The sequence below is a fragment of the Pavona decussata genome, unplaced genomic scaffold (assembly GCF_977016875.1).
Source record: "Pavona decussata unplaced genomic scaffold, jaPavDecu1.1 SCAFFOLD_2, whole genome shotgun sequence".
Classification (NCBI taxonomy): domain Eukaryota; kingdom Metazoa; phylum Cnidaria; class Anthozoa; order Scleractinia; family Agariciidae; genus Pavona; species Pavona decussata.
This window is the reverse complement of record NW_028145426.1, coordinates 2,424,805-2,451,287: the sequence shown is the minus strand read 5'-3', so window position 1 is coordinate 2,451,287 and position 26,483 is coordinate 2,424,805. Positions and strand designations below refer to the sequence as shown.

The 26,483-nt window shown below is 37.6% G+C and overlaps 3 protein-coding genes and 1 pseudogene across 3 annotated transcripts; all 4 read left to right on the top strand.

Annotated features, from left to right (window-relative positions):
* Nucleotides 1-5,420: 5,420 nt before the first annotated feature.
* Nucleotides 5,421-13,150, top strand: LOC146489990 (uncharacterized). The gene is made up of 6 exons (XM_085085993.1): nt 5,421-5,523; nt 6,090-6,188; nt 6,325-6,369; nt 12,421-12,474; nt 12,696-12,743; nt 12,902-13,150. The coding sequence occupies exons 1-6, from the start codon at nt 5,421-5,423 to the stop codon at nt 13,021-13,023; spliced, it is 471 nt and encodes a 156-aa protein (XP_084942119.1). The 3' UTR covers nt 13,024-13,150.
* LOC146489989 (uncharacterized) lies at nt 13,040-14,452 on the top strand. Its single transcript, XM_085085896.1, has 4 exons — nt 13,040-13,220; nt 13,334-13,533; nt 13,784-13,862; nt 14,422-14,452. The coding sequence occupies exons 1-4, from the start codon at nt 13,087-13,089 to the stop codon at nt 14,450-14,452; spliced, it is 444 nt and encodes a 147-aa protein (XP_084942022.1). The 5' UTR covers nt 13,040-13,086.
* Nucleotides 14,453-14,748: 296 nt separating this feature from the next.
* On the top strand, nt 14,749-16,974 carry LOC146489988 (uncharacterized). Its single transcript, XM_085085813.1, has 5 exons — nt 14,749-14,763; nt 14,823-14,846; nt 15,080-15,151; nt 15,879-15,962; nt 16,332-16,974. The coding sequence occupies exons 1-5, from the start codon at nt 14,749-14,751 to the stop codon at nt 16,449-16,451; spliced, it is 315 nt and encodes a 104-aa protein (XP_084941939.1). The 3' UTR covers nt 16,452-16,974.
* Nucleotides 16,975-18,275: 1,301 nt separating this feature from the next.
* On the top strand, nt 18,276-20,817 carry LOC146489987 (uncharacterized; annotated as a pseudogene).
* The last annotated feature ends 5,666 nt before the right edge of the window (nt 20,818-26,483 follow it).

The following is a 26,483-nucleotide window of genomic DNA, read 5'->3' as shown; positions in this document are numbered from 1 at the left end:
TTGGGAGACACTTCCGGTAGCTACGGCTGTGAGATTTTAATACGGCGTCGGCTGTAATGATGTGGCCAATGTGTACATGTTACAGCGACACATTTTGCAATTTCCGCCTGTGAGAGAAACAACAGATTGTGTGTTAAGCGGTCGCCTACAGGAGGTTAAAAACAATTGAAAATTTTTAACAATCGTTCCATAACAAGGTTCCATTTATAGTGATTTGACTTGAGAACTTTTGGTATTCTGAAAAAGTGGTCGCTCATTAGAGGTGGTCGCTTACGAGAGGTGGTCGCAAAGGGAGGTTCAACTGTATTTTTTTTCATTTTTTAGTTTAATTATAAAAATTAACATCATTAAAGTATCAAAATTCCTCCTACTTCTCCTACGGAAAATTGTTCTTGTCATAATCGCGAAGTCCGGGAGAATCTAGTGACAAAAATTCTTGAAGTTATTTATTTGCTGGTCAGCGGTAGTTTTGGCGCCTTGAAACAGAATCGGCGGGACTGAATGAAGCGAACTAGGCACGGACCGGCAAGGGCAAAGATTGCAATAATTTTCAACATTTTTATTGTATTCATGTGTAGAAAAAGCGGTGAAAACACAGGGGAGGAGATAGACGAATGAAAAGAGAAAGGAAAAAATGGAGACGACTGGAAAGAAACTTTAACAAAGAGAAGATGCTTGTGTCTGGATTACTGATCGAGAAGGTTGCCTCGAGAAACAGCGAAAGACATGCGACTATATAGAGAGAAAATATTACGATTGGTGGCACTCGCTTCTCAAGTGAGAAGAGACTTCAAGGAAGCCCTTGACATCGATTCCAAGGCAATCTGTAACTCAAAGGAAGGTATGTACAATATTTAAAATCTTCTAAGCCGGAACGATTTATTAGCGGTCGCCCAAGCACGTAAGCTTGCCAAACACTCTCAGGAGCAATCAACAGTTCACAGACACTCAGTGGAGCAGGAAGTCAACAATAAGTTGAATATTGGTTGTCTTCTTCATCAAGCCCCCCAAAGATGAATTTGGAACGGAGGTGAAGGTGCATCTTGGTTCTGGTGTGTTTGGTTGCTGCAATAAGATGTTTTACAGGGGCAATCCTGTTGCAGTAAAAACATTTCATACTGCTACGGCAGAGGAGATTAAACGGGAGGCAAGAGTCATGTCAAAGTTCAAACATGCAAATTTTCCTCTTCTTATTGGGGTGTGCACCCTGTCAAAGCCTTACCATCTAGTATCGTCCTTTTTGCCATGTTTTGGATAGGCCATACACATTGTCATCACCACTGAAGAGCAGCGGTTTAAACCTTCCACTGGTCAGTTGGCTGACCTTGATCAATCAGGTTGCTCAGGCGATATCTTATCTACATAAACAAGGATTCATTCACAGGGATACCAAAGCAGATAATGTCCTGATCTCACATTGGAACAATGAGTACCATGCTATATTAATTGATTTTGGCAAATGTGTAGCTTTAACAGCAGTTGGTTCCCTTGTGAAACATTTCACACCTGAAGAACAAAAACTTTACAAAAGGAAGCACGGACACATTGCTCCTGAAATTGTATGTGGTGCCAGTCCACCTTCACATACCAGTGATGTGTTTTCTTTTGGAAGAGTGATGTGTGTAGTTGGTACATACCTTCAATGCCATTTCCTTTGTGCTTTGGGCAAAAAGTGCATTCTTAGTGATCCTGAGTTAAGACCACAATTAAGCCATATCATTAATGAACTACAGGTGCAATTAAAATTGCATAGCAAGTGATTTATATAATTATGTGTACTGACATACAATCCTGTTGAAGCTGTTCGCTGTTTCTTGGTTGTTGTTTTTTTTCTTTTTTTAAGGGGGGATCCATTCTTTGTCCTACCCAGACATGTTCAATTCATTGCATCCGATCATTAATTGCACAGATACTAAGCAGTCCCTGAATGTCCACAAGACCACTAAAAGCTTTCTCGATGGCACATCGTAGGTTGGCAGCTGACGAGATGGCACATCTTGTCAGTCAGTGCTTTTGTGGTGCTACAGTTGTGTGGGTAAAATTATTACCCTGTTGTCGTTATTAACAAAATGTGGTATCAGAAGCGTTGGATGAAGTGAACAGATTAATAGATATTTCTGTAAATACAGTCTGGCAGCTTCATAAGGACAGTTTTATAAATAAAATTTACAGTGAAAATTTCACAATGAATACCAAAAAGATGGAAAAACACTAATTGGAACTACAGAGAATAACCAAAAGTGCTAACCACCTTTTAGTAATGCTTGATACAGACAGTTATTTTGGGTTGCCTTTATAAAGCACTGGAAACACGAACAATTATTTATTTATGACAGTAAGATGTGTAGTTATTACTTTTAGTATCCAGGTGATGGTAATCGGATAAAACTTCGTATACTCAGTTGTGATGTTGCATTTACTTTATACATTTCCTCCTAGTATCAAAGGAACACAGTTAATCTATAATATTAATTTTGATTTTGGTGCTATCCTATAAAAGCAAAGAGGAAGACACTGTCTAGCTGCATCAGGATATGCATGATAAATTTAGATCTTACATAAGTTTCTTCAAGAAATTTATTTTTCAAGTGATCCTGCATTCTCGTCTTCAAAGCCCCAACGTTTTTTTTTTTAATGTTGAACGAGTGGCTCTGGGTCCATCCAAAAATATCTTTTTTTTCATTGGCTGTCAAAAACCTGATGCGCTATGAGGTGAAAAATGCTACGCCTCTGCGCATTTGTCTTTACTTCCTAATACTGAGCAGTACTGAGCAAGTACTGAGCACAATCTCGTAACAAGGGCTCTGGGAACGAGATTGTACTGAGCAATAATAATACTGAGCAAGCGCAATGGTAATTTATCACACTGAGCGTGCGCTACCAGATGTCGTGAAATTCACGACATCCGGTAACGGCTGTTACCGCTACCAGATGTCGTGAAATTTACGACATCCGGTAACGGCTGTTACCAGGGCCTATGATCCAACCGCTGACCAAAAGATCGTAGGCTCTGGAAACGAGGATGGTGATCCTGTTAAAACTGTTTATTTGCTTAAGAACCTGAATGGTGAAAATTAGTAATGTTCACCAAATCTCCACAAGAGTACTGAAAGTTTTCTCCTTTTGCTAAGGGAGCGTGGCAGAGTGATTTAGGGCACTGGTATTGCAGAGTTTATGAAAACAATAAAATGTTATTTCTGTGGTAGGCGGAGGCCTGCCACTATTGTTTGTTGATTAGATTTTTCAATAAGGGTTGGATTACATGAGCTAGGTTGACTGTTTGTTAAGATGACTGGTGTCACCAAACCAATAGATTTGGACTTGTTTTTACATTTGCATATTTGATATAGTAAAGTGCACCTTAAATAATGAAGACTGGTTGTTTTTTTGTTTATGCACTAAAATTAATTTTTCTTAGTTTTTTTTCCTGTTACGTGACATGTTTACAACTGGCTTGCAGATCCAGGTTTCAACCTCAAGGGCTCTTTATTTGGATCTAGACAAAGGTCCAAAACTTGACAGGTTGCAAAGAACCAGGACAATGGCATTATACAGGACAGGCTAGCCTGACTCATGTAATCATCTTCTAAGGGAATTATTGGCAGGCCCACAAATACCCCTAAAATGGCCTGAATTACTATTTCCCTCAGATTTCTGGGAAAGATATATAAATACAGTTGAACCCCTGTTAAACAGGCAGCCTTGGGGAACTGGCAAGTAGCCGCTTTATAGGGGTTTTACCAGAAATTAGCGTGACGGCTTTATAGCGTTATCACCAGAAAATCAAAATACAGCACACTAGGTGACAAAAATACTCACCACGAGAGGGTAAGAAATGTCTGTTTATTTATTTGTCACACCATTTCAGTCTCTTATCTGTCATCAGCTTTTTCAGTAAAAAACCAAACTATGTGTATTAATGTTTTGGTGACAGGAAAAACCCTCATTAGGAGCACCAAGGCACCAAAAGGTGGTTGCAGTAGATTTATTAATAGGGGTGGCCATTCATAAAGGTGTTATTTACAGTATTGAGCCGACTATGAATTTAGGACCGATAACTGGATGTTCAACAGGGAATTGCCATTTAATATGTGGCTACTAAATAGACTATGTGTTTTGGCAGCTTTTCACTTGACATTAATAAATGAAAAATCCATTATTGATTAATCAAAAGCTGATTGGCGATGAATCTATGGCATAAGTTCATATCGGTAATTGTTCGTGTAATAGTAATTGAACAATTATAGATTCATGGCCTTAGTCTTTTTGAATAAGATACTTTCCCGTTTCATTGCCATCAACATATCACACCAATGGAAGATAATGTTAAAGATCAGTATATACACCAAAGTAAGCATTTCATGGGTCAGACATTTCGATGACAATTGCAGTTGAGTGACTGCTACTCAAGGAACATAATTTTTTGACAATTACCAGTATTGTTAGTATCAAATTCCATTGATCTTACTCATATGAGACCTGGTTAATTAGGCTGGGATGACAATTGTTTCTATTGCAGTTTAGAGATTTAAGAAAAATTATGTACATATATTTGTGTTAAGATTCTGGTGTAAATTAAATGTTTTGTAGCACGTCTGCAACCAGATTTGCCTTTTTGTAAAGATAAAAAAAAACAATGGAGAGCAAACTTGTACATGAATGTTAGAGATTTGCCTTGGTAGCAAAACTAACTAAATTATATGAATTTGAAGCACCAGTTTCAATGGACATTTGCTTCTAAGCAATTGCAGGCAAAGCTATGAATTATTTTTTCGTTTGAAGTCAAGGCAAATTTATAGCAAATGAACAACTTTGCTCCATTGGCAAATGACAGTGTATTCAATGCAAAGGTACTTATTGACATTGTAAGTAAATCTGGTACAAAAATGTTGCAAAAAATTGTTTTGCACCATTTTTACTTGTATTTGCATTAATAGTAAATATGCGACTTTTGCACAGAAAGCAAATGCTTGACAAATCAGTGTGAAAGTTCAAGGATTACCTTGGATGCAAATGCGAGGTAAATGTTATGCAAATGTCATATTTACGTCACATTTGCACGCAAATTCGTAAGGAACAAAATGCTTATGTTTTCCTTCACTTTGCACACCTTGACAAACAACCCTAGTAAATCCATTTTTTCGTCCAGTGAGAGTAGGCCGGTATGGATTGAAACTTGAGAAATGTTAGGCTAATGTTTTTCAAGTTTTCCTGGTTTTGTTGCCAAAATGCGCCAGAACAGATCAAGAGTTGTTCCTTTCAAGAATTGAGTTAATTTCTTTCCTCTCGTTATTCTAGAATTATTTGGCGGCTAATTGAAGGTCTTATCTCATCATTTTTAACAAGAGATAATAAAAACCCTATGATACGTCCCCTTTAAATACCAAAAGTTAGAATTTATCTAGGTTCCTATCAAATCTATGAATGAAGTAATTGGATATTCTCCAATATGCAATTCTACTGCAGCGAGGACGTCATCAACCGCAACTACGGCTCTGTTACAGGCTAGCGGAAACAGTACAGGTTAGTTCTTAAAAAACTAATGGTTAAATATGAAAATCTGACTTTTTCATATAAATGGGAAAACATGTTTTATGGAGACAACGAATATTCCTTTCTATTTCTTATCTCGGGCACGATATTTTTTCCAAGAAAAGTTCAAAATGTAAAAAACCGATCAGATCAAGTAAATATGTATAATCCACTAGGCAATACTACCAAAGCGCAACGAAAGCAGTGCACGTTGTTTTTTTGGAAAAGTGATAATTAAATATAAAAAGTGTGGCTCGAAAAACAACAACAACAAACAAACGAAAATGGCTGATCTAACGAGCTTAACCTATATCCTCCATAGGAAATTCTACAGCAACGCGGTATTCACCTTCCTTAACTTCAGCTACTTCACAGGGTGGTAGAGGAAGTATAGGTTAGGCAGCATTCTCAGTATTCAAGCTTGCCACTCACGTAAGGAACAAAATGTGTTTGCGAGGCAGAGACTCAGGAAGATTATGATGCAGGAGTAATTTTATTGCCTCAGCTGTGCTGGCTATATACAAGTTATCAGTAATCAGGTCATTTGATCTCGACAGGAACAACAAATACTTTGCCTTCAAGTATTACGACCCCAAGGGCAAGTCCAACCCGAGAATTGGAAATAGTTTCCGTGAGATCCCTTGAACAGCCTCCAGGTAGGAAAGTTATCCTCACACAAGTTACTCAAAATGGGCGCTTATCGCGAGGGGAAAGAGATTATTAAAAGGCTGATATTTTTTTCTTGAGAGTTTGATTAAGCATAACTAATCACTGACCTATTTTGTTTACTAGCAGAACAAGATCAACCATATGAAGATATTCTGGAAGAAGTCTATGGTAAGAGCAAAAATTAGTAGTTCATAGCTCAGAGTGCCCGCCAAATTAAAAGCAAAATCGTTGTGTGGTTAAAAGATGCTAGAGAGAGAGAGAGAGAGAGAGAAAGAGAAAGAGAGAGAGAGAGAGAGGGAGAGGGAGAGGGAGAGGGAGAGGGAGAGGGAGAGGGAGAGGGAGAGGGAGAGGGAGAGAGAGAGAGAGAGAGAGAGAGAGAGAGAGAGAGAGAGAGAGAGAGAGAGAGAGAGAGAGAGAGAGAGAGAGAGAGAGAGAGAGAGAGAGAGAGAGAGAGAGAGAGAGAGAGAGAGAGAGAGAGAGAGAGAGAGAGAGAGAGAGAGAGAGAGAGAGAGAGAGAGGGAGAGAGGGAGAGGGAGAGAGGGAGAGAGAGAGGGAGAGGGAGAGGGAGAGGGAGAGGGAGAGAGAGAGAGAGAGAGAGAGAGAGAGAGAGAGAGAGAGAGAGAGAGAGAGAGAGAGAGCCAGAGGCACGGGCACTTTTGTAACGAAAAAAGGGCACTTTTGTAACGCGATAGGGAACTTTTGTCACGAAGCTAGGGAACTTTTGTAACCCAGGGCACTTTTGTAACGTCACTGGGGCACTTTTGCAACGTTCGATAGGGCACTTTTGTAACAATAGGGCACTTTTCTAACAAACTGGCACTTTTGTAACTGGCACTTTTGTATCAAGTTGTACAAACTCTAACTGTTGTTGTTACCACTATTTAGAAAACAGGTTATGCACATGATTAAACGCGATAACCTAAAGTACCGTATTTATTCGAATAAACGCCGCGGCTTTTAATAAATTTTTGACACTTAAAGGGGAAGTATCACGCAAATTTGCTGTCATTTCAAAACCCAAAAATGTTTTGTCTGTTAGCAGAAACAACGAAATAATTGTCAAGTTTGTTAAAAATTATCACCCCAGTGCAATAAAACTGTCGATTAGTGCCTCTGGCCAGTGACAGGGTTGGCCGGTTTGGATTGGACTTGAAAAATATTAGGTTAATGTTTTTCAAGTTCTCGCTTTTTTGTTTCCAAAATGCGCTAGAACAGATCACAAGTTGTTTCTTTCAAGAATTGAGTTGATGCCGTTCCTCTCGTCATTCTAGAATTATCTGGCAGCTGATTGAAGGTCTTATTTCATCATTGTTAACAAAAGATATCAAAACACCCATGATACTTCCCCTTTAAGATGCGGCGTTTATCTGAGGGCGGCGTTTATTCGAGGGCAGCGTTTATCGCAAACCTTGTCACAACAATTGTGATTTTATTGTCATTTAAACGTCTGTCGAGCTTATTGAATAACTTCCTACGCGCAAACACTGAGAACAACGTATTTGCAAAAGTCACTGGCAAAAGAAAGAGAGAAATCAGACTAGTTGTACCGGCAAGATTCTCGGCTGTTACCACGGAATTGCGCATCGCAGAAGTTTTAGAGAGACTGAGCTAAGCAGCGAAGCTACGAAGTATAGCCACTAACATTACAGTCGAGAAAAATAAATTTCCACGACTGGTTTAGATTGAATGTTGGCTTTTGTTTTCAAAGATGGGTACTTGAATTGCTTATATTGGTGATAAATAGATGCTTCGAATAAACGCCGCAATGTCGAGAAAGATCGCGGCGTTTATTTGATTTTTGCTAGTCCCTGCGGCGTTTATTCGAGGGCAGCGTTTGATCTAGGGAGGCGTTTATTCGAATAGTTACGGTACACTTATTTCACTTTATGACCGAGAGGCTGAAGCACACATTTCAACTTTTTGTGTATTTTAAGTATTGCTTGTGTTACGTCACTATTTTCAAAAGAACAAGATGCAATTTAGTTACTTTTGTTAACTTAACTGGAATTAACATATTCCTTTATTTCATAGGAAAATCAATTACAACAGAGTTAATAGCTTATTGATGCTGACGGGATATGATAAACGTGCGAGGGCGTTTGATTGCCCATATCCTGTGCTATGTTTATAAAGAAAATGACTTCCTGAAAATTTTTAAAGTCGAGCACATTGGCTATAATTAACGAGCTTGCCGAATACAAGTTACAGTTGAAATCTACAATCTAGCTTTTTAGTAATAAATGAAATTGAGTTTTCTTAATTCAAATTGTTGGCAAAGCATACCGTGAAAAAAGTAGCAATAAACGCAAGCTACATGAACTATCATACATTTTCAGGTATTCCCTAAAGCCGCAGCTACAACATTTCTTCTTCTTCTTTTTTTCCTTGTAAAGGTAATATGATTTTTGGAAATATTGTGCCACTAGCGCGTGGTAAGAATGGTACGTACAACAACCCTAACAGAGCTGAAGAAACAGCTTAGCAACTAACCTAAATGTCGAGTGTCTTTACATCATCCGAGTGCAATTTCCGCTACAAGAATATTCCAAACATTGCGTTAACCACGCAAACAAAAGAACAAATCGTGTGGCTGCGGCTTTCTGGGTATTTTTCGACAACTGCAATGTTTTGCTAAAATCGCATGCACTTGGATCAAGTGTCTTAATCATGGGCAATAGAGCGGTTTTCAGGTCAACATCAACAGTTATTGTTGCTCCTTTGGGTTGATGAGGTCTGAAATTGAACAGGAACATCGCGCGCTAATTTATTTTTTTTACTGGCCAAAGTACTAAACTTTGTGCTAAAAAGTATTGAAAACCACTCCATTACCTAATGTCTTTATCATGCTTAACATTAACTCAACCGAACGAGAACAAGATAAACTTATTGCAAATACTTGCCATAGAAGAATTTTACAACAATCCGAGGTACAGCCAGTCCGCGAGAGGTGTAATCCTTGGAAAATCCTGAATGCCTCGTTAACTGGGCCTATTTAGATTGTGATTGGCAACTTTTTGCAACTTTTCGGGGAATGTGAGAAACTTTGTAGCAAAGAAGCAAATTCGTACAACATTTCCTCCGCATAGCAAATACTTGCCATAGAAGAATTTTACAACAATCCGAGGTACAGCCAGTCCGCGAGAGGTGTAATCCTTGGAAAATCCTGAATGCCTCGTTAACTGGGCCTATTAAGATTGTGATTGGCAACTTTTTGCAACTTTTCGGGGAATGTGAGAAACTTTGTAGCAAAGAAGTAAATTCGTACAACATTTCCTCCGCATAGCAAATACTTGTCATAGAAGAATTTTACAACAATCCGAGGTACAGCCAGTCCGCGAGAGGTGGAATCCTTGGAAAATCCTGAATGCCTTGTTAACTGGGCCTGTTCAGATTGTGATTGGCAATTTTTTGCAACTTTTCGGGGAATGTGAGAAACTTTGTAGCAAAGAAGTAAATTCGTGCATGCAACATTTCCTCCGCATCGAAACATTTAATTTTGAAAGCAACTTTCAAGATTTGTCAGAGATGCATTTTGTACGTATTCCAATTATCTTTTTATAAGCGATCTTTTGGAGCAAGTTTGACACAATCTTGAAAGGCCTACTCTAAACTAAGAATGTTGAGCCCACTCGCCTTTGGGCCCTTTTAGTTATCTGCTTGTTAGCAGGCGTAGGTTGTTCATAAGGCCAAATTATCGCTTTTACGCGTCAAAGTTTAAAAATAGTGTTAAACAACCCTAAATGTTTTTAGGTTTGCCCATCTTGGAAGCCCTACTTTGACACCTTTCATATTTTAACCGTTTAACCGGTTGACGACCGTGTCCAATGAAACTAACAACGCTTAAACCATGAGAAAAGAGAACAGTTTCTTGGTATGGCCCTTAATAAATAATACGTATAAATTATGGCGTGAATTAAACTGCATAAGTTACATCTCAGACGGGCCTCTTGTGTGTGTTCCTTTAAAATGAATGAAACACACCCTTCGTTCAAAGTTTCACGTCGATGTTGACTGTTTGGATATGTTCACACTTGTAAATTTCAATCTTATGATCTTGGGTCGCTTTGTTCGCGGCTTCGTCGCCAATAGATTGCGCAAGCAAATAACTCATTTGATACCGATTCTGGAGTTTTTTGAGAAGAAAAAAGGGGTAGGGTCGTTTACATTTCGTCAGCCACCGCCTCCTTGTTTTAACCTAAGCCTAACTGGAAATTTGTCCGTAGACAACTAGATGTATTGAAATTCTGAAAAATCCTCTCAAAAAGAAAAAATTGAATAAAAACAAAGATATAATGGCAACTGCAGTAATAGAAAAACGCGAGATATACGCAAAAGGCAATTATAAGTAGTTTAGAACAACAAAGATTTACAGGGCTGGTGCACCGTGCGTTAGTTATCGCAGTGCCTTCTGATTGCCATCATTGTCTTTAATGAATCAATTGAGTCCATAGTATCACTACTACTTTATATTTTCTAAATTGAATTTGAACCTCACTGAGGTTTGCCCTGGAGCCTTTAGGGTGTTTTCTTGACACCGACATTGTGGTCAATCTATAATATAAAGGCTCTCACTATTAATTAAAACGTTCCTTTCGGATACGTTTCCGGATGTAGAAAGGCACAACAGCAATTTTTCGCATGTAAACCTACTCCCATTATACCTTTCATGATCATTCACCGATGCAATGAGTCACACATTCAACTATGTAAGCAATATATCAGTATCCTCAATAACGCAAAATGCGGCAAGGTTGAATAAACCCTTTTCACAGTGCTAGTTCCCTTGCATTTTATAGGAAAGACGTAAAATTTTTATCACTTATTTCTACTGTGGTAATGTTTAGATTGATGCCCCTTTTGGTTCTTATCTCTAAAGAATTTATGTAGAAATCACTTGTTGGAACTTCTAGCAAATAGGGACGTTTTGTAACGTTGCCGGTTTTAAGACATCGGTAACTTAAAAAATTCATAAAAAAATAAAAATACATCCAATTCACTTCAATTTTTCTTTGTCAAATTACCAAAGGACTTCTTAATCTTCCCTCAAAATCGTGTGAATGCTGGTTAGTTCAAATTGGCTAAATCGCTTTTCCAAAGTGACGATGCAAAAAACGGGCTTTTTCCGAATCGTGATTCTTTTCATGGACATGAAAAGTCAAACACAAACACGGCGAAATTTTCTGGGCCGCAATATCTCCAATTTAAATTAATGTGGTAATCGAGAGAATGGTATGGCATAGAAATGGTAAGGCAATAGCTACAATTTGGCAGGGAAATCGATCAAAAAGCTTTTTAAAAAGTGCTTACCACGGAGTAGGGATCTTTTGTAACCTCCTAGCCATAAAAAAGCGTCTTAATCCCTTTGATTTTAAAGTTACTTCTTGAATTTTGGCCTGCAAGGGGTTCATTATGAAAGGCTTCCACTGAAAAGTTGGTGTGCGTTACCACGTAAAAATCGGCAAATTATTGCAAAAGGAGGGAAATGTTACAAAAGTGCCTGACGATACCTATGGAGAGAGAGAGAGAGAGAGAGAGAGAGAGAGAGAGAGAGAAAGGGGAGGGGGAGAGGTGCGAACAGGCAGGCAGGGAGGGAGGCAGGAGGTGTAAAAGAAGAATATAGTTTTTTATGACCCTTTATATTTCTTTTCAATCTCGTACCCACAGTCCTTGAGCATTTTGATCAGCAGGTGGGTGCCAGGAAAGACTTCTGGGCTGTTCCATAACAGTTTCTATTGATTTATCGCAGAAATCCTGCGGTAATAAAATCGAGGTCCCCAGAGTCTCTCCTGGCGACTAACTGATGGCCAAAGAGCCCGAGGACTTCGGGTGCGAGATTGCTGGGTACTGGAATTTTTTTACCTCAGGATTTCTGCGGTAAAACAATGCAAGCCGCTACACAGCTTGTACAGAGCAGCCAATAAAAAGAATACAAATTTTTTTTCTTTTTCGAATTATCCAGAGTATCTACTGGCGCCTACCCACTGACCAAAAAGCATGAGAACTCTGGGCACAAGATTGACTTCCTACTTATTGACTTAGAATTGACTCAAAAGAAAGTGCGAAAAAAAAAATCAAGCAAAAAAAGCCTAACATAAGGCAATATTTCTGGAGCTCTGTTTTCATAAATCCAGGAACATATGGAAACTAATAGACAACCTATTAACTATTTGCTTGTCTTGTAATTTCAATTAAACATACATGTATCAATGTTATTTACAGATCTCTGGTATAAAAAAGCCACAGTGGAGGAAATAGATGAAACTATCCAGTTTGGTAATCCAAACATGATATGTTCTTGGGCTATTTGCATACTTTAAAAAAAACTATTATCATCAAATAATAATACAAACACCATTTTATTGGTGACAGTTTGATAGTACATGTATTAACAGCAGTTCATGCACTGAAAAGCACATGGACACTTGAAACAAAATGAGACTCGTGCAGCATTATTGTGTATGTATTTATTTTGATTTTCTTTCCTTTTCGTCTAGGGGGTGACTCAGAAATTCAAACTTCTCTGGAAGGAGCCGAACTTTTGGGTAAAAACAGACTATATACTGACATTTTACAGAAAACTATTATTGTCAATGACCTAAAATTATAACTTATCTGTACTGTTTCAAGTAATTTAAATTGCAACAATTAATTAAATGGTATTTTTAGTTTATGGTCTTTTTACTGTTTTAATAATTTGCAGAGATAGATGGTCCCCTGCAACAGGTGCAGCTGCTGCGGCTTCTGCTGCAACAAAACAACATACCGCAGGTGATAGCACCATGTCCTTTTACCTTCCAGGAGGCAAGTTACAAAAATGAATGATTTTTACAACAATATTAATAATTTATTATTATTTATATCTAGCCAAATTTGCCATGTTTAGGAATGCACATGACTACCTCTGACATAAAAGTTGTGATTTTCTTTTGTTCAAAGACCAATATACAAAGCCACCAAGATCTAATCCCATTGATAGTAATCCTTTTTGACCACCAAGATGAAACAATTGATGCCTTGAGGTGAGTTAAGAAACAGATTACACAGGAAACGATGATTGTTGAAAATATTATTGTATTATTAATAATCATGAATATGATATAAAATAAATAAGTGAATTTCTGTTTCACCTTAGGGGACTTAATAGCAATCAAGAAGTTGTAGGGCAATTGAGCAGATGTCTGCTGTGGGTTGCTCACTGCAATTCCCCTCAAGCATCAGAGGTGCTGAAGACATTAAAGGTAGCAACTGGAGGAGAGACATCTGGCCTCCATGTGCTTATTCCCCTCCACACTGGGCTAACACAACGTCCAATTGTGGGAGCATGGTTAGCAGGTACATACAACAATACTTTATTCATAAAATTTACACTGAAACTACTAGCAGTGGAACATGGAAAAGTATATTAATAAAAAAAAAACGCTTTAATGTACATTTCAAGTTAATTTCAGGATTAAAGTGCAATACATCAAATAATGCAATTAGGCATCATGCATGAGTTACCTTTAGAAATTTAAGCAGATAACGACAACTTGCAAGAGTATGATGACAATAAATGTTTTTTGGTTTATCACCACACAAACAGGTGATAACATTACTCCCAAGGACCTGATTAATTTAATAAATGAAAACATTCAGAACATAGAGGCAATAAAGTATCAAAGGTAAGAAAAACTCGCCTATTAATGATCAAATGCGAACTAAAGTAAAGAGATAGAATGAGAATACATGGGGTAGCATGGGGTCTCAAATAAGCAGGCCTGTTGCAATGTTACCCTAAAGTAAATGGCAGACATGGTTGGAGCTTGGGCAAATTTATGTACCTCGAAGCAACTACTTTCAACGGCAGATTGGAATACTAATCCATTGTACATGGAGTTACTTTTAGCACTTTTACACAGCAATCAATAAACTAGCCCTAAATGTACAAACAAACTCAAAAAACATCCCACTGGTCTGCTATAACTAGGAGAAACCAACCACTCCTTTGTAAATTTGACAAACATTCTGAAAGGCTGGTTTATAACTGAAAAGAACCACAAGTTGGCATGCCTCACAAATGAAGGTCTATGACAATAAACTGACTAGCACACAAATGTGCACACACAGAAGTTAAGTAAAATAGAGGAAGTAGAAATGTCAATATTAGAATAATGATGTTAATGTGAATGTGCTGTTAAGACAACCTTTTATTTAAAACAATCTTTTTAATCAATTTAATAGGGATATGATTGAACAGGCAAGGACCTTGTAAGGACCTGTATGAGGGTCCAACCACCTCACGTAAGGGACCCTTAACAAACAAACAAAAAACACTGCAAAATAAGCAAACTGTGAATCATTAAGGAAATTAACCTGTCAACCCCTTAATGGAATAGGGCAGCACAGGTTAAATAATATACATACACGAACATTTGGGAGATGCTGATACAAAATTAAATTAGGAGGTTTTAATTTTTGTCGTGAAAAATTACTGAAATCAAGCAAACTACGGTGTATTTAGAAACGCATGTTTTTAATCTGCACTGAATGCATTGAGTTGACTTCAATATGGGGATTTATAAGGTAGATACTGTACATTTTAAGCAAATAACAAAAAAAATATCATTTTTCCCCCTTGGTAGGAATTGGCTGACAGAGCAAAAGAGGTACGTAACTAGTTAAATATTATAACAAAATAAGCAGCACTGAAAATATAGATTTTAACATCATTTGGGCCAATAGTTACATTTCACTTGTTAACAATTAAACCAAGAAAATTTTCCGAGGAAACAAAAACTGTTTTGGCAGCAACTTGAATATATTTGGTTGGTTTCCTATGACTTATTCTATTCACATTCTTGTATATTTCAATCATATTTGTATATTTCTGGTAATACAGGCTACAGCAGCAACTGAATACAAGGCGCAAGACAATACGTCCCCTCAAGTACAGCATGTGGTTGATGAACTAGTAAGTGATTAAGCCAACAATGGGTATCACAAGCTAATTGAAAATTATTTCTGGCTTCATGTTGGGTAACAAAGACATTTATTAAACACTCGAGATAGAAACTAAAAGAAATTAACAACATAATACTAATATAATACTGAGCTACATAATGCAGCTTGTAAATGATGAGAATAAGAAAATAAAAAATGGTGACCAAAAGGGTAAATAAAAAAATACCATAATTATTCATGTAAACTCCTTACTGAAAATATACAATTTTAAAAAATGGTAGAAAAGGCAAATGAAAAATGTTTTGGTACAATTGACCAGTTAGGCTGACTTACACAAACTGCATGTTCATGTCAAATGAAGCAAAAATTTTAAGTTTATAATCTAATAAATCATATTATTATCACTCTATTTTAAATTTTGGGAAAATCTTTCTACGAGGTCCAAGTGCCAAAACCCCCTTGCTCTGTATTCTGGATATTTTGGAAAACCTTTTTGCCACAAAAAAATTCCAAGATGTCAGCAAATCATGTACAAAAGCTTTAGATTTAACAAATTAAAAGATACTGACAATTTAAACTACTGTATTTGAAATAGAAATAAGGTTTCAATGCCAACATTGTGTGAACCACGCACAAATGATGAACAAGTGCAAAATTTATGCAGTGCATGTACATGACCGTATACCTTTTAGTTAAAAGTAAAATGTCACATGCAATGTATTTAACATCTTTTTCAGCCAGAGGGACATATTCACGTTATTGTACAAAAGCAAGATGGAAAAAAAATTAAACTGACAGCTGACAAAAACAGCCAAGTTAAGGTACAGCAAATATAATGAAGTTATATTAACAGCAACACAAGAGAAGACAGCATGTAAGAAATTTCTTTCAATTGAGACAACATCAATAGTTTATTTTCAAGGTAACTTCAAATGTAAAGTTAGGACAGTTTCCATAAACCTACTGGCGTTTCAATGCTGTGAAAACTATAATATGCTCTTTGTGATGTTTACAATGGCTTTCAGTAGACAAATAATAAGAAATCAAAAAAAATATTGTTTGTAAACTTGAAAAAAAAAATCCTATCAATTAAAAATTGTTTTAAGGCTGCATGGAATGAATGACCCTTTCATGTAATTTGATATATACAGCTGTGAGTAATTGAAAAAATGTTTTGGATATTATTTCAGACCATACTGACAGGACAAAATCAAAGGGACGGGATGATTGTGAGGATGAAAACGGAGGAGAACAATGTGATCATAACAGTACCTCAAGGAGTTAATTTTAAAGACCTGTTGAAAGGATGAGAAGAAACGATTACACTGATGATTGGAAAACCAAGAAGTGACTGCTTAAAATAAATTCACATACATGTATGTTGTGGTTCTCAAACATAATTTTCGGGGATTAAATATTTTCAAACCATCATAACTTTTTTATGCTTTGAAAAGTATTTCCACCATTAATCGAAGAGAGGGGAATAGAAATGTGACTGAAATGAGATTTTTAAACAAAACAAAACAAACCAAAAGTGAACCACAACATATAAATGTGACAGAATGGAATAATTTGACAGTAAAATATGTAAGTGGTTTTTGCTGTAAAGCAAATAAACATTACACTCATGTTATGAATAATTCTTAAATAATCTGTGTATGAAATGCTAATGAATTTTAAGGGGGAGCCTGACATGCCTTCCATGTGCATATCGTTCCACGATCTTTTAGTTGTGCAAATTTCATGCAAATTGCATCTTGTGCCACTACAGGGGCTTAAGGGTTCATAGAACATTAACTGACTTGATAAAATCACAAGTGGCTTTATGTTACATTGTAGTAGGGTTTTTTTTTAAAAACAAATAATCACAAGCGGCTAATGTTAGTAGGCTAAGATTTAAAAAAAAAAAAACCCTCCCGCTCCGCCACTTTTCTCTTTCCTCAAAATTCCAAGGTCTGAGAGCCACACACACACACAAAATTAAAAAACATCATCATCGTGTATACGAAAATATACAATTTTGTCCACATTATTCTTCAAACAAGGTCGAAAATGAACTCATTTTGTTTTTCACTGTAATTAATACATGAGCAAATAAGGACCCTTATATCAGTAAAACAAAAAAAACTAGTTATTATTGATGATGGAGACTTTTCAGAAGAGGAAACAAAGAACGTGATTGTTATTCACTGCTATAATTAAATTGCTTTCTCAATGCTATGTATTTGCCGGGTTCAATTTTATCCTTGGTTTAATTTTTATTTCCCATTGTTTTAAACTCAATATCATACATCACCATACCCCAAAACAAAGGGAAATAAAATTTAGACCAAGGATAAAATTGAACCACAACATATTTTCTCTTAAAGTAATTACTACTGTACTTGTATTTCTTTTTAGTTTATTGTTTTTTACTTATTTGCTTTTCATTTTTGTATTTGGGGCTGCAAATAAACTGTTGTCGCTTTATATAAAGCTTACACTGTCAAATTGCATTCTCGATTCAAACCCATTTCACGTTGATTATGGAAGATAGACATTATGACAGTGGTACTTGTATGAATACTTTCATTACTTGATGGTGCTGTTCAGAAAATATTTCCATAATATTTCCGTTACATTTAAGCTTACTTACCGTATGTAGCATGTGTTAACCAAATAGATTCCCCAGGCCTACGAAATATATGATAAAACCATTCTTCTGCCAAATTGGATTGTACCGAGATGGAGTCTATTATTAATGGGCAAAACTTGTGGGTTTTCTTCAGACGTCTTCTAGTCGTGAAAACTCGGGAATTGACGTAAAAAAACGCTCACATTTTGCTTTTGTTAAAATAGCATAGAAAAAAAAACTTCATGTAATAAACTCGAAAACATGTGGGTTCCAGTCCCTCAGCTCCAACCCAGGTGCGGTTTGTGTGCATATTTCCTGTAAGATCTGATATGTGCACATCTTGCATGCCATCTTGTATGTACACGATCTTGCATCTTGCATACGTAATTGTGCACGGCTTTGCATACGTATGTACATTGCGTACGATACGATCTTGTATGTACACGATCTTTGCATACAGTATTAAATGCGCACTTGTACACAATCTCAAATGTACAACCCAATCTAACAATAAATCTACATGATCTTGTACATCTTGTACGTACACGACCTGGTATGTACAAGATCCCTGTAATCTTGTGTGTACACGATCTCTGTACACGATCTTGTGTGTACACAATCTTGTATGTACACGATCTCTGTACACAATCTTGTATGTCACGATTTGTATGTACACTATCTCAAATGTACACTATCTTCTATGTACACGATCTTCTAGACGATCTAAAATGTACACGATATTGTAATGTACACAATCTTTTATGTATACGATTTTGGTTTTAGAGGATCTTATTAACTATCTCAAATGTATACGATGCAATCTTGTAAAACGATCTTGTATACATGTATGTGCACGATGTATATACACGATCTTGTAGACGATCTTGTACACATATACGTGCACGATGTATATACACGATCTTGTAGACGATCTTGTATGTACACGATCTATGTACTACTATTGATATGTACGCGATCTGGTATACTATATCATGTAGACAATATCTAGACGAAGGATCAAGAAAGGAGCACGTTGTTGAGAACGTGCTCGATACTCTTCATTTTATGCGATCATGTACGTTGTTAAGAACGTGTAGGATATACTGGTTCTTGTTAACAATCCCCAGATGGCAGCATTGATCCCATATATTACTAAAAAAAAATTCCAGGGTTTTGGGGGAAAAGCTATATGTTAGTTCAGTTTAGATTTCGGTAACATCACTAATGGCACGCCGCTATTTGGCTCTCACTTAAAGGAAGGAGTGCACAAGCTACATAATAGCAGAGATGCCACCAATCAGTACCTAGGAAGGGGAGCGTGAGTAAAATAGATCACTTCTTTACATTGCGCGTGAGGCTTATGGAGGGAGAAGGGAGGGAAGTGGGAATGCATAGGACGAATGCTCAATCAAGAGCGTCCCAAAAACAGCAACTTAGACTACGAGCAGTCTCTCTTCGCTTAGTCCGCTGAGGGTGAAAAGAAAAAGAGATAATTTGGTCGCTCTCGATTTTCCACTCGGGACCGCCCTTTACGCTTGAGGGACTAAGAACAAAAGGTGACTGAACAAAAGGGACTGCTTTGTCAATAAAACCAACAATATCAGCTAATCATAAATGTAAATCACCAAAGCGAATTTTAAAAGCTGTTTTGAGCAAAGCTCTTAAGTTAAATTGCTTGCAGCCATCTACAGTCTACGGTGCTACATCTACCGCGTGCTGTTCTCAAAGTGTCAGCTTTCCAAATTTAATACAGCGGTTGACTCAGAGGTACTTTCAGAAACATCGGGATGTTTTTTTTAATTGGAAAAAGCAGTTCATTTCTCTTTTGCTGCTTGCTTCACAGTTTTTAAAGTAAGAACAGCGGGTTTAGCGGGGTAGAGTTAGGTAGCATGATAAAGTTTTCTTCCTTTTTTAAAAATTTTGAAATACTTTTGTCTTGAAGATCTGTGTTGCATCTAAAGTCAGGAAAAGGATACTGGATAGGAACATGATTGCACGCGCGTTAAAGTTTAAGGGAATTTTAAGTTTTGACTACTGTCCTTAAAAATTTCTACAGACAATTACATAAACAATTAGGCTCTTGGCCCTGGTTTTGCTATATTGATATCCGTTCGCTCACACATAGCCAGATCTGCAGACTAATTGATTTATTCAGTCTCTAACTCAAAACAACGAGCCCAAGTTCTCAATTAACAATTAAATTATAAGCTCGAGGTTTCTATCGCGTGATGGTTAAGGGCGAATCCCGAATCAACTGCTACGAGATAGCAATGGAGAGCTAATAATCTATTTGCTGCTAACATTCCATTGCAACTGAATTTTTCCACCCAAACTTAAAGGTGGATTTACAGTGTCGCGTAATTTTTTGTACGTTAGCGGGTATGAATTTAACTGGCTTTACGTGCGTAAAATAAAAGCTTGTGTCTGATCCACCTTCAACTTTTTACGCAGATGCGAGAAGTCTTTACATTTCCATTTCCAATGTCCATTTTTGAACAAGCCTTAACGTGAGCCGGTTAAAGTCAAAAAGTTCATACTCAAAATGAAATATGTATCTCTAATATTTTCTTCTTTTTGTGCTTAGGAACTGTGAAAAAGTATCATGAACATATTCGCAGAACGGCTCTAAGTAAAATAACCGATGAAACGAAGAAAGAGAAGAGGAAAAACCTTTGAAAAGAATGGGTATGCCATTCTTTATAAAAGCCAAATTTGGTAACTCAGTACCACAAACGCGTTGCCTTAACGAAAGTTTTCGCCTGAAGTTGTTCTATGCCTTCTTGATCCCTTCAATTAAGAGCCAGTGGTTGTAGCCATTTTGTTTTCTCCTTGTTGGCTTGACAATGTTTTGACCTTATGGATTTTAATGTGATATTCTTTTTATTTTTCTCCAGAAATACGAAAGAAGAAAAAATTTCGTGAAGGACGATAGAGACCAAAGCTTTTGGAAGCTTAAGTAAACATCTCATGTCAACAGATGATGACAACTCTGATTGTGAATGTGAAGTATCCAGACCCCCAAATATCGAAATGAAATACTTGTAGCTTTCCTAAACAAGTAAGTAATAAACCTTCCAAAATAGTTTAACCACTGTTCTCCGAAGTTTCAATTAGGAGAATGCTAGTGGAGTAATCCTTTTAGTTAACATTAAGCAAAATTTTAAGTTGCCCACTTGCACAGCTCCATACAGTAGAATTGTAGCCCAAATAATTTGAGTGACATGGTGATATCATATCAAAAAAACAGACATTATGCTAGACATAATGTAATTTATAGCAAGGCATGGTGCTCACATGATAATCCGTTGGGTAAGGCTGTACCAGGTACGCCAAATCTAGCCAATGGGATATGGGGGCGTTGTCTCGGGTATATTTAGTTTCAATGCTATTATTCCTTCTCTCCTTTGTCATCGATAAGGAAAGATCACCTTGGAGTAAAATCTTATTTTCTTCGTTTTATTCAGGCAAGTATTACCATTTTTGTTTTATCATGGCGCCACTACATGTTTTGATTCTCGGATATTCGTTTTTCCGTCGTTTACACACTTTTCTTTTGCGTAATTTTAATGCGCAAATCGCAGAAAACTTTAGTGTGCCAGGTGATCTTGTCATCCGATGCCATGGGATTGGAGGGAGAACTGTTTTTAAAACTAAAAAGTTTGACCTTTCTGCTGCTCAACAAAATTAAGGCATGGAAAAAACAAGGGGGTGGTCTATCTTCTGAAGATTTAACCAGAACATTGTGAGACTTCAGAAGCGTAATAGGCTTCTAAATGTCATCACATTGACATGCCCGATGTATGTAAATTAAGTCACGTGATCTGTTTCGGCCGCAACATTCATTAAACTTTTCAGCAAAAATGGCACAACTTTTTATTGCATCCTGGAGGCTGCCCGTAGTTTTAAAACTTTGCGAGTATTAGACACTTCATTTCTGTGCCCGGGCCTTTTAAAAATTCCTTTAATTTTGAAAATAAACGGCTATTTTCACTAGATCCCAGTCCCTTCAAAGTGAAATTATCCGTTTATTTTTAAAACTGAGAGAATATTTCAAAAGGCCTGGGCACAGAAATGAAGTGCCTAATAGCTGCAAAATTATGAAACTATAGGCAGCCTCCAAGAGGCAATAAAAAGTGGTGCCATTTTTGCTCAAAAGTTTTCTGGAATGTTGTGGCCGTAACAGGTCACGTGACCTAATTTCCATACGTCTTGCATGTCAATATGTTGACATTTGCAACCATATTATGCCATTAAAGTCTCACGATGTTACGACTTAATCTTCAGATGATAGACCACCCCCTTGTTTTTTCGAGTAAATAACTGGAGACCCTTGCCTTAATTTTCTTGTGTCGAGGAGTTCCCTCCCGACGTGGTTGTCTTACAGTTAGGTACTAATGACCTTCCCAACACTCCGGCCGCTGAAACGGGCTTGGGAATCGAAGACTTGTGTCGATTGCTTCATGAGTCATACGGTGTTGAAGTGATTTGTGTCTGCCAAACCCTCCATAGGCATAATACTCCTTCGTTTAACAGGCAGGTCAATTTACTTTCGCAATATCTTACGGTAGTCTTGGAGCCGCTACCATATACAATTTATTGGCGTCACCAAGGTTTTTGGCGTGCCAAGTCTCGTTTTCTTGCCCGTGACGGTGTACATTTAAATACCCGAGGCAATTATAAGTACTTTCGTAGCTTGAGGGGCGCGGTTCTTAGATGTAGACGGCTTTTTATGGCTCGTTGAGTTTCATTTGTTTAATTGCAGTATTTCTTTTAATTTCTTTTGCCAGTTCCCTGCTATTGTTCTTTGCCAAGCCCATTGCTTTGTTTAAAACAGCCTTGCTATTTGTTCAAATGTTAAAGGGAATTTTATTTCCCATGGTACAGCAGGCTTGTTCTATTGTTCAATCACGATGTACATGATATCGTGTTGATTATGTGGCTTTGGTTATGTTTATTTTTGTGCTTACGCTTTACCGTTTTGAGTGTACAATTTTGTCAGCCCCTTTTGGGGGTGTGGCCAATGCACTCGGTAATAGTGATTATGCACCTCATGGTTATGGAACTTGGCTATCTGCATGTTGTACTGCTTCATTTTTCATTCCGTTAAACTCAATTTTTTGTTATCCTGATTTGTTTTCTTTGATTACTTCCATATCTTGAACCGTGACCTCTCTTAAGCTGTTTAACACGCCACTCTAATAGGAATGCTAGACAACAATGGTGGGTTATGTTGGGGACACCTACTGTCTGTCTTTGTTCCATTGCGAAATAGTCTATCACTGTGTTATTCGTTATTCTGCCAGTTTCTTAGTTTCACCATAATGCCTCCGAAGGCACTGTGCCTCACTAGGAGAACTTTCTATCTCTCAGTCAAGGAATCATCTCCCTGATCCCAAAAAAGAATAAAGATCCTCTTCTGTTAAAAAATTGGCGCCCTATTTCTCTTCTAAACACAGACTACAAATTAGCAACCAAATGTATTGCGAAACGTTTAGAGAAAGTACTTCCGTACTTGATAAACGGTGATCAAACTGGGTAAATCAAAGGTAGATTTATTGGTGAAAATATTCGCTTAATTTCGGATATAATTGAACAATATGAAAACAAGGACGGAATGATACTTTTCCTTGACTTTGAAAAGGCCTTTGATTCTTTAGAATGGGACTCTCTCTTTAAAGTGCTTAACACTATGAATTTCGGTCCAAGTTTCCTCAACTGGATCAAAACGTTTTACACCAACATTTCTAGCTGTGTTGTAAATAATGGCTACTCGTCGGAATTTTTTTCTCTCCAAAGGGGTGTTAGACAGGGTTGTCCTCTTTCAGGTTTACTCTTTGTTCTAGCTGTGGAGCCACTCGCCCACCAAATAAGAATCGATGAATCAATCAAAGGACTTGAAAACGGAAATAAGATCACTAAACTCAGTATGTACGCTGACGACACCACCGCTTTCATTCGCAACGATTCATCCGCGGTGTCCCTACTAACTCTTCTCGATCAGTTCGGTGACCTTTCCGGCTTGAAAATCAATAAGTCTAAAACCGAGGGTCTTTGGCTTGGTCCTTTGAAAAGCCGATTAGGCAAAGGAGAACCTTTTGGCATTTCATGGCCGAAGCAATACGTCATTGCGCTTGGAATCGCTTTTCCTTATCATGTTCAGGTTGGGAATAAAATCGATTTCGACGAGAGGCTTGCCAAACTCAAAAAAGTTCTAAATACTTGGTCAAGTAGACATTTAACAATCTTAGGCAGAATTGCCATCGTCAAAAACTTAGCTCTCGCCAAACTTGTTTACAGTTGTTCCGTATTAAATGTTCCCAAAGAATTTGTAAAAGAAGTCAACAGCAATATCTTCTCTTTTATTTGGAAATTTAAGCCAGATAAAGTCAAAAGAAAAACTCTGACCGGCCCAATAAGCCACGGCGGTCTTAATATGCTCAATTTTGCTGACGTTGTTAAATCGCTCAAGACTTCGTGGGTTAATCGTTACTGTCTAGCAAATGACCGCCATTGGTGTGCCCTCCTTGATTCGCTTTTAGGTAAGGTCGGTGGAACTCTCTTATTTCAATGTAACTACGATCTTAAATTACTCGACCTCAAAAATCTCTCTGTTTTTTATAAAGACGTTTTAGCTGTATGGCAAGAGCTCAATTCCAAAGATCCACGTAACGCAAATGAATACAAACAAGAAATCATTTGGAACAATCGGTTTATAAAGATAAACGGAAAATCGTTTTATTATAGATCATGGGCTAATAAAGGCATTTTGAAAATAAGCGACCTCCTAAACATCCATGGCCAGTTCCTTTCGTTCGAAAGCTTCAAATGCAAATATAGCGTTCGCTCTACTTTTCTCGATTATGCTGGTGTTCTTGCGGCAATCCCTAAAATTTGGAAAAGCGAAATCATAGGTAATCTCACTAACGGCGATAACGAACCAGTTCCATCCCTTGACATCTCCTCTACAAAAAAAGCCCGTGTGATGCTTGCAGAAAGATCCTTTTCTCCCCCCATCGTTGAAATCAATCTTAGAAAACTAGGGTTAAATGTAAAGGCAGTATACGAGCTTCCTTTTAAAGTCACAGTCGAAAACAAACTGAGGAGCTTCCAATTCAAACTAATTCATAACATCATACCCACTAATCACTCTCTTTACAAAATGAATATAAAGGCTTCTCCAGAATGTGAACGCTGCCTCTTTCCGAACGAAACGCTTATTCACATGCTTTGCGAATGCCCCGACGTTAAAATCTTTTGGAAAGACATAATGATGTGGTGGAATGCTAAGCGCTCTGACAACATTAGTCCTAGGAATACTGAAATCCTGTACGGTTACAAACCTGAAACGACCACCTTCTACGCGTTAAACCATTATCTTCTTATTGCTAAATATCATGTTTTTCTTGCAAGAAACCAGTCTGAGACTCCAAATTTAAAGGTCTTTCTTGCCTTACTAGACAGCAAGATCAAATGTGAAAGACAAATAGCCATTAGAAATTCCAATTACGAAAAATATAGAGCTAAGTGGACCACTCTCAGCAACTACGATGCGTGAAGCACTTTAAGTATGAAAGTTGAGTAAGGGGAATCTTTTATTATCTCTTGTATGTGTGGGTGGGGTGCGTGTGTGTATGTGTGTGTGTGTTGTGTTAGCATCGTATGCAGGATGACGTAGCACGTGTATTTATTTCGTAATTAGTTAAAAAGAATACAAGCAATGTAAGTACAATTTCTGTAAGTAGGTCAAGCAATGTAATGTAATGTAGTAATAGTAGTGTAACTCAAATAGTCATGTAACGTAGTATTGTTTGTACGTGTCGTTGCTATGAATAAAAAAAAAATAAAAAAAAATAAAAAAAAAATAAAAAAAATAATGCCTCCGAAAAAGTGTGCAGCCCCGGTAGCAAGACCACTTCGGCCTAATAAAAGAGCCAGACGAGGGAGGCTACAACCTGCTGAAGAGCGCGAGGTTGTCACCACTGCGCCGCCAAAGGACAACTCCAGTGGCACAGTATCAGTCGCTGTTGGAGCCATTTCCTCCACTATCTCGGCAGTTTTAAGCCAGGCCATAAAAACAGCCTTTTCACCGGCAAATCTGGCTTCTCTTATTGGCGCCGGCAACCAGGAAAACCAGCCCGCCCCAACGCCAGATGCCCCTACACTTGTTGACCAGAAGGTGGAGGACGAAGTGCTTGCTATCACGACGACCAATGGTCAATCAGGAACTGATAAAGGTGCATTTAATCATCTGAATAGCTTAGTTAGTGTTAACGATCCCAGACCACAGAGTCTCTTTACCAGTGTTTCAGTACCTCTTACGACTAGGGTTAGTTCCAAGGTCAAAGCAAAAATTTGGGCGAATGAGTACATTAATTTTGCGACCTTATTGTCCGATTCACCTCAAGATGAGGGGAAATATTCTTTAGCAATATCCCCGTCATTAGGTTCATCGAGTCAACCGTCACTGACGCTTGAGCCCTACCACACTTTCAAGCGAATTTCAACTATCTTCCAGTGGGTTTCTGCCTTTACCATATTTGTTTCTGTGTATTCGAAACGAATTTCTAACCAAACGGCACAGTTGATGAAATACTGTAAGGTTTTGCGGGACCTGGCTTCAAAGGCGGGTGATTGGCATTGGTACGATGAGCAATTTCTCTATTTGAGGCAATCGTCGCCAGAACAATATACGTGGGATCAGATTCACTGGGAATTGTGGTTAAGGGCG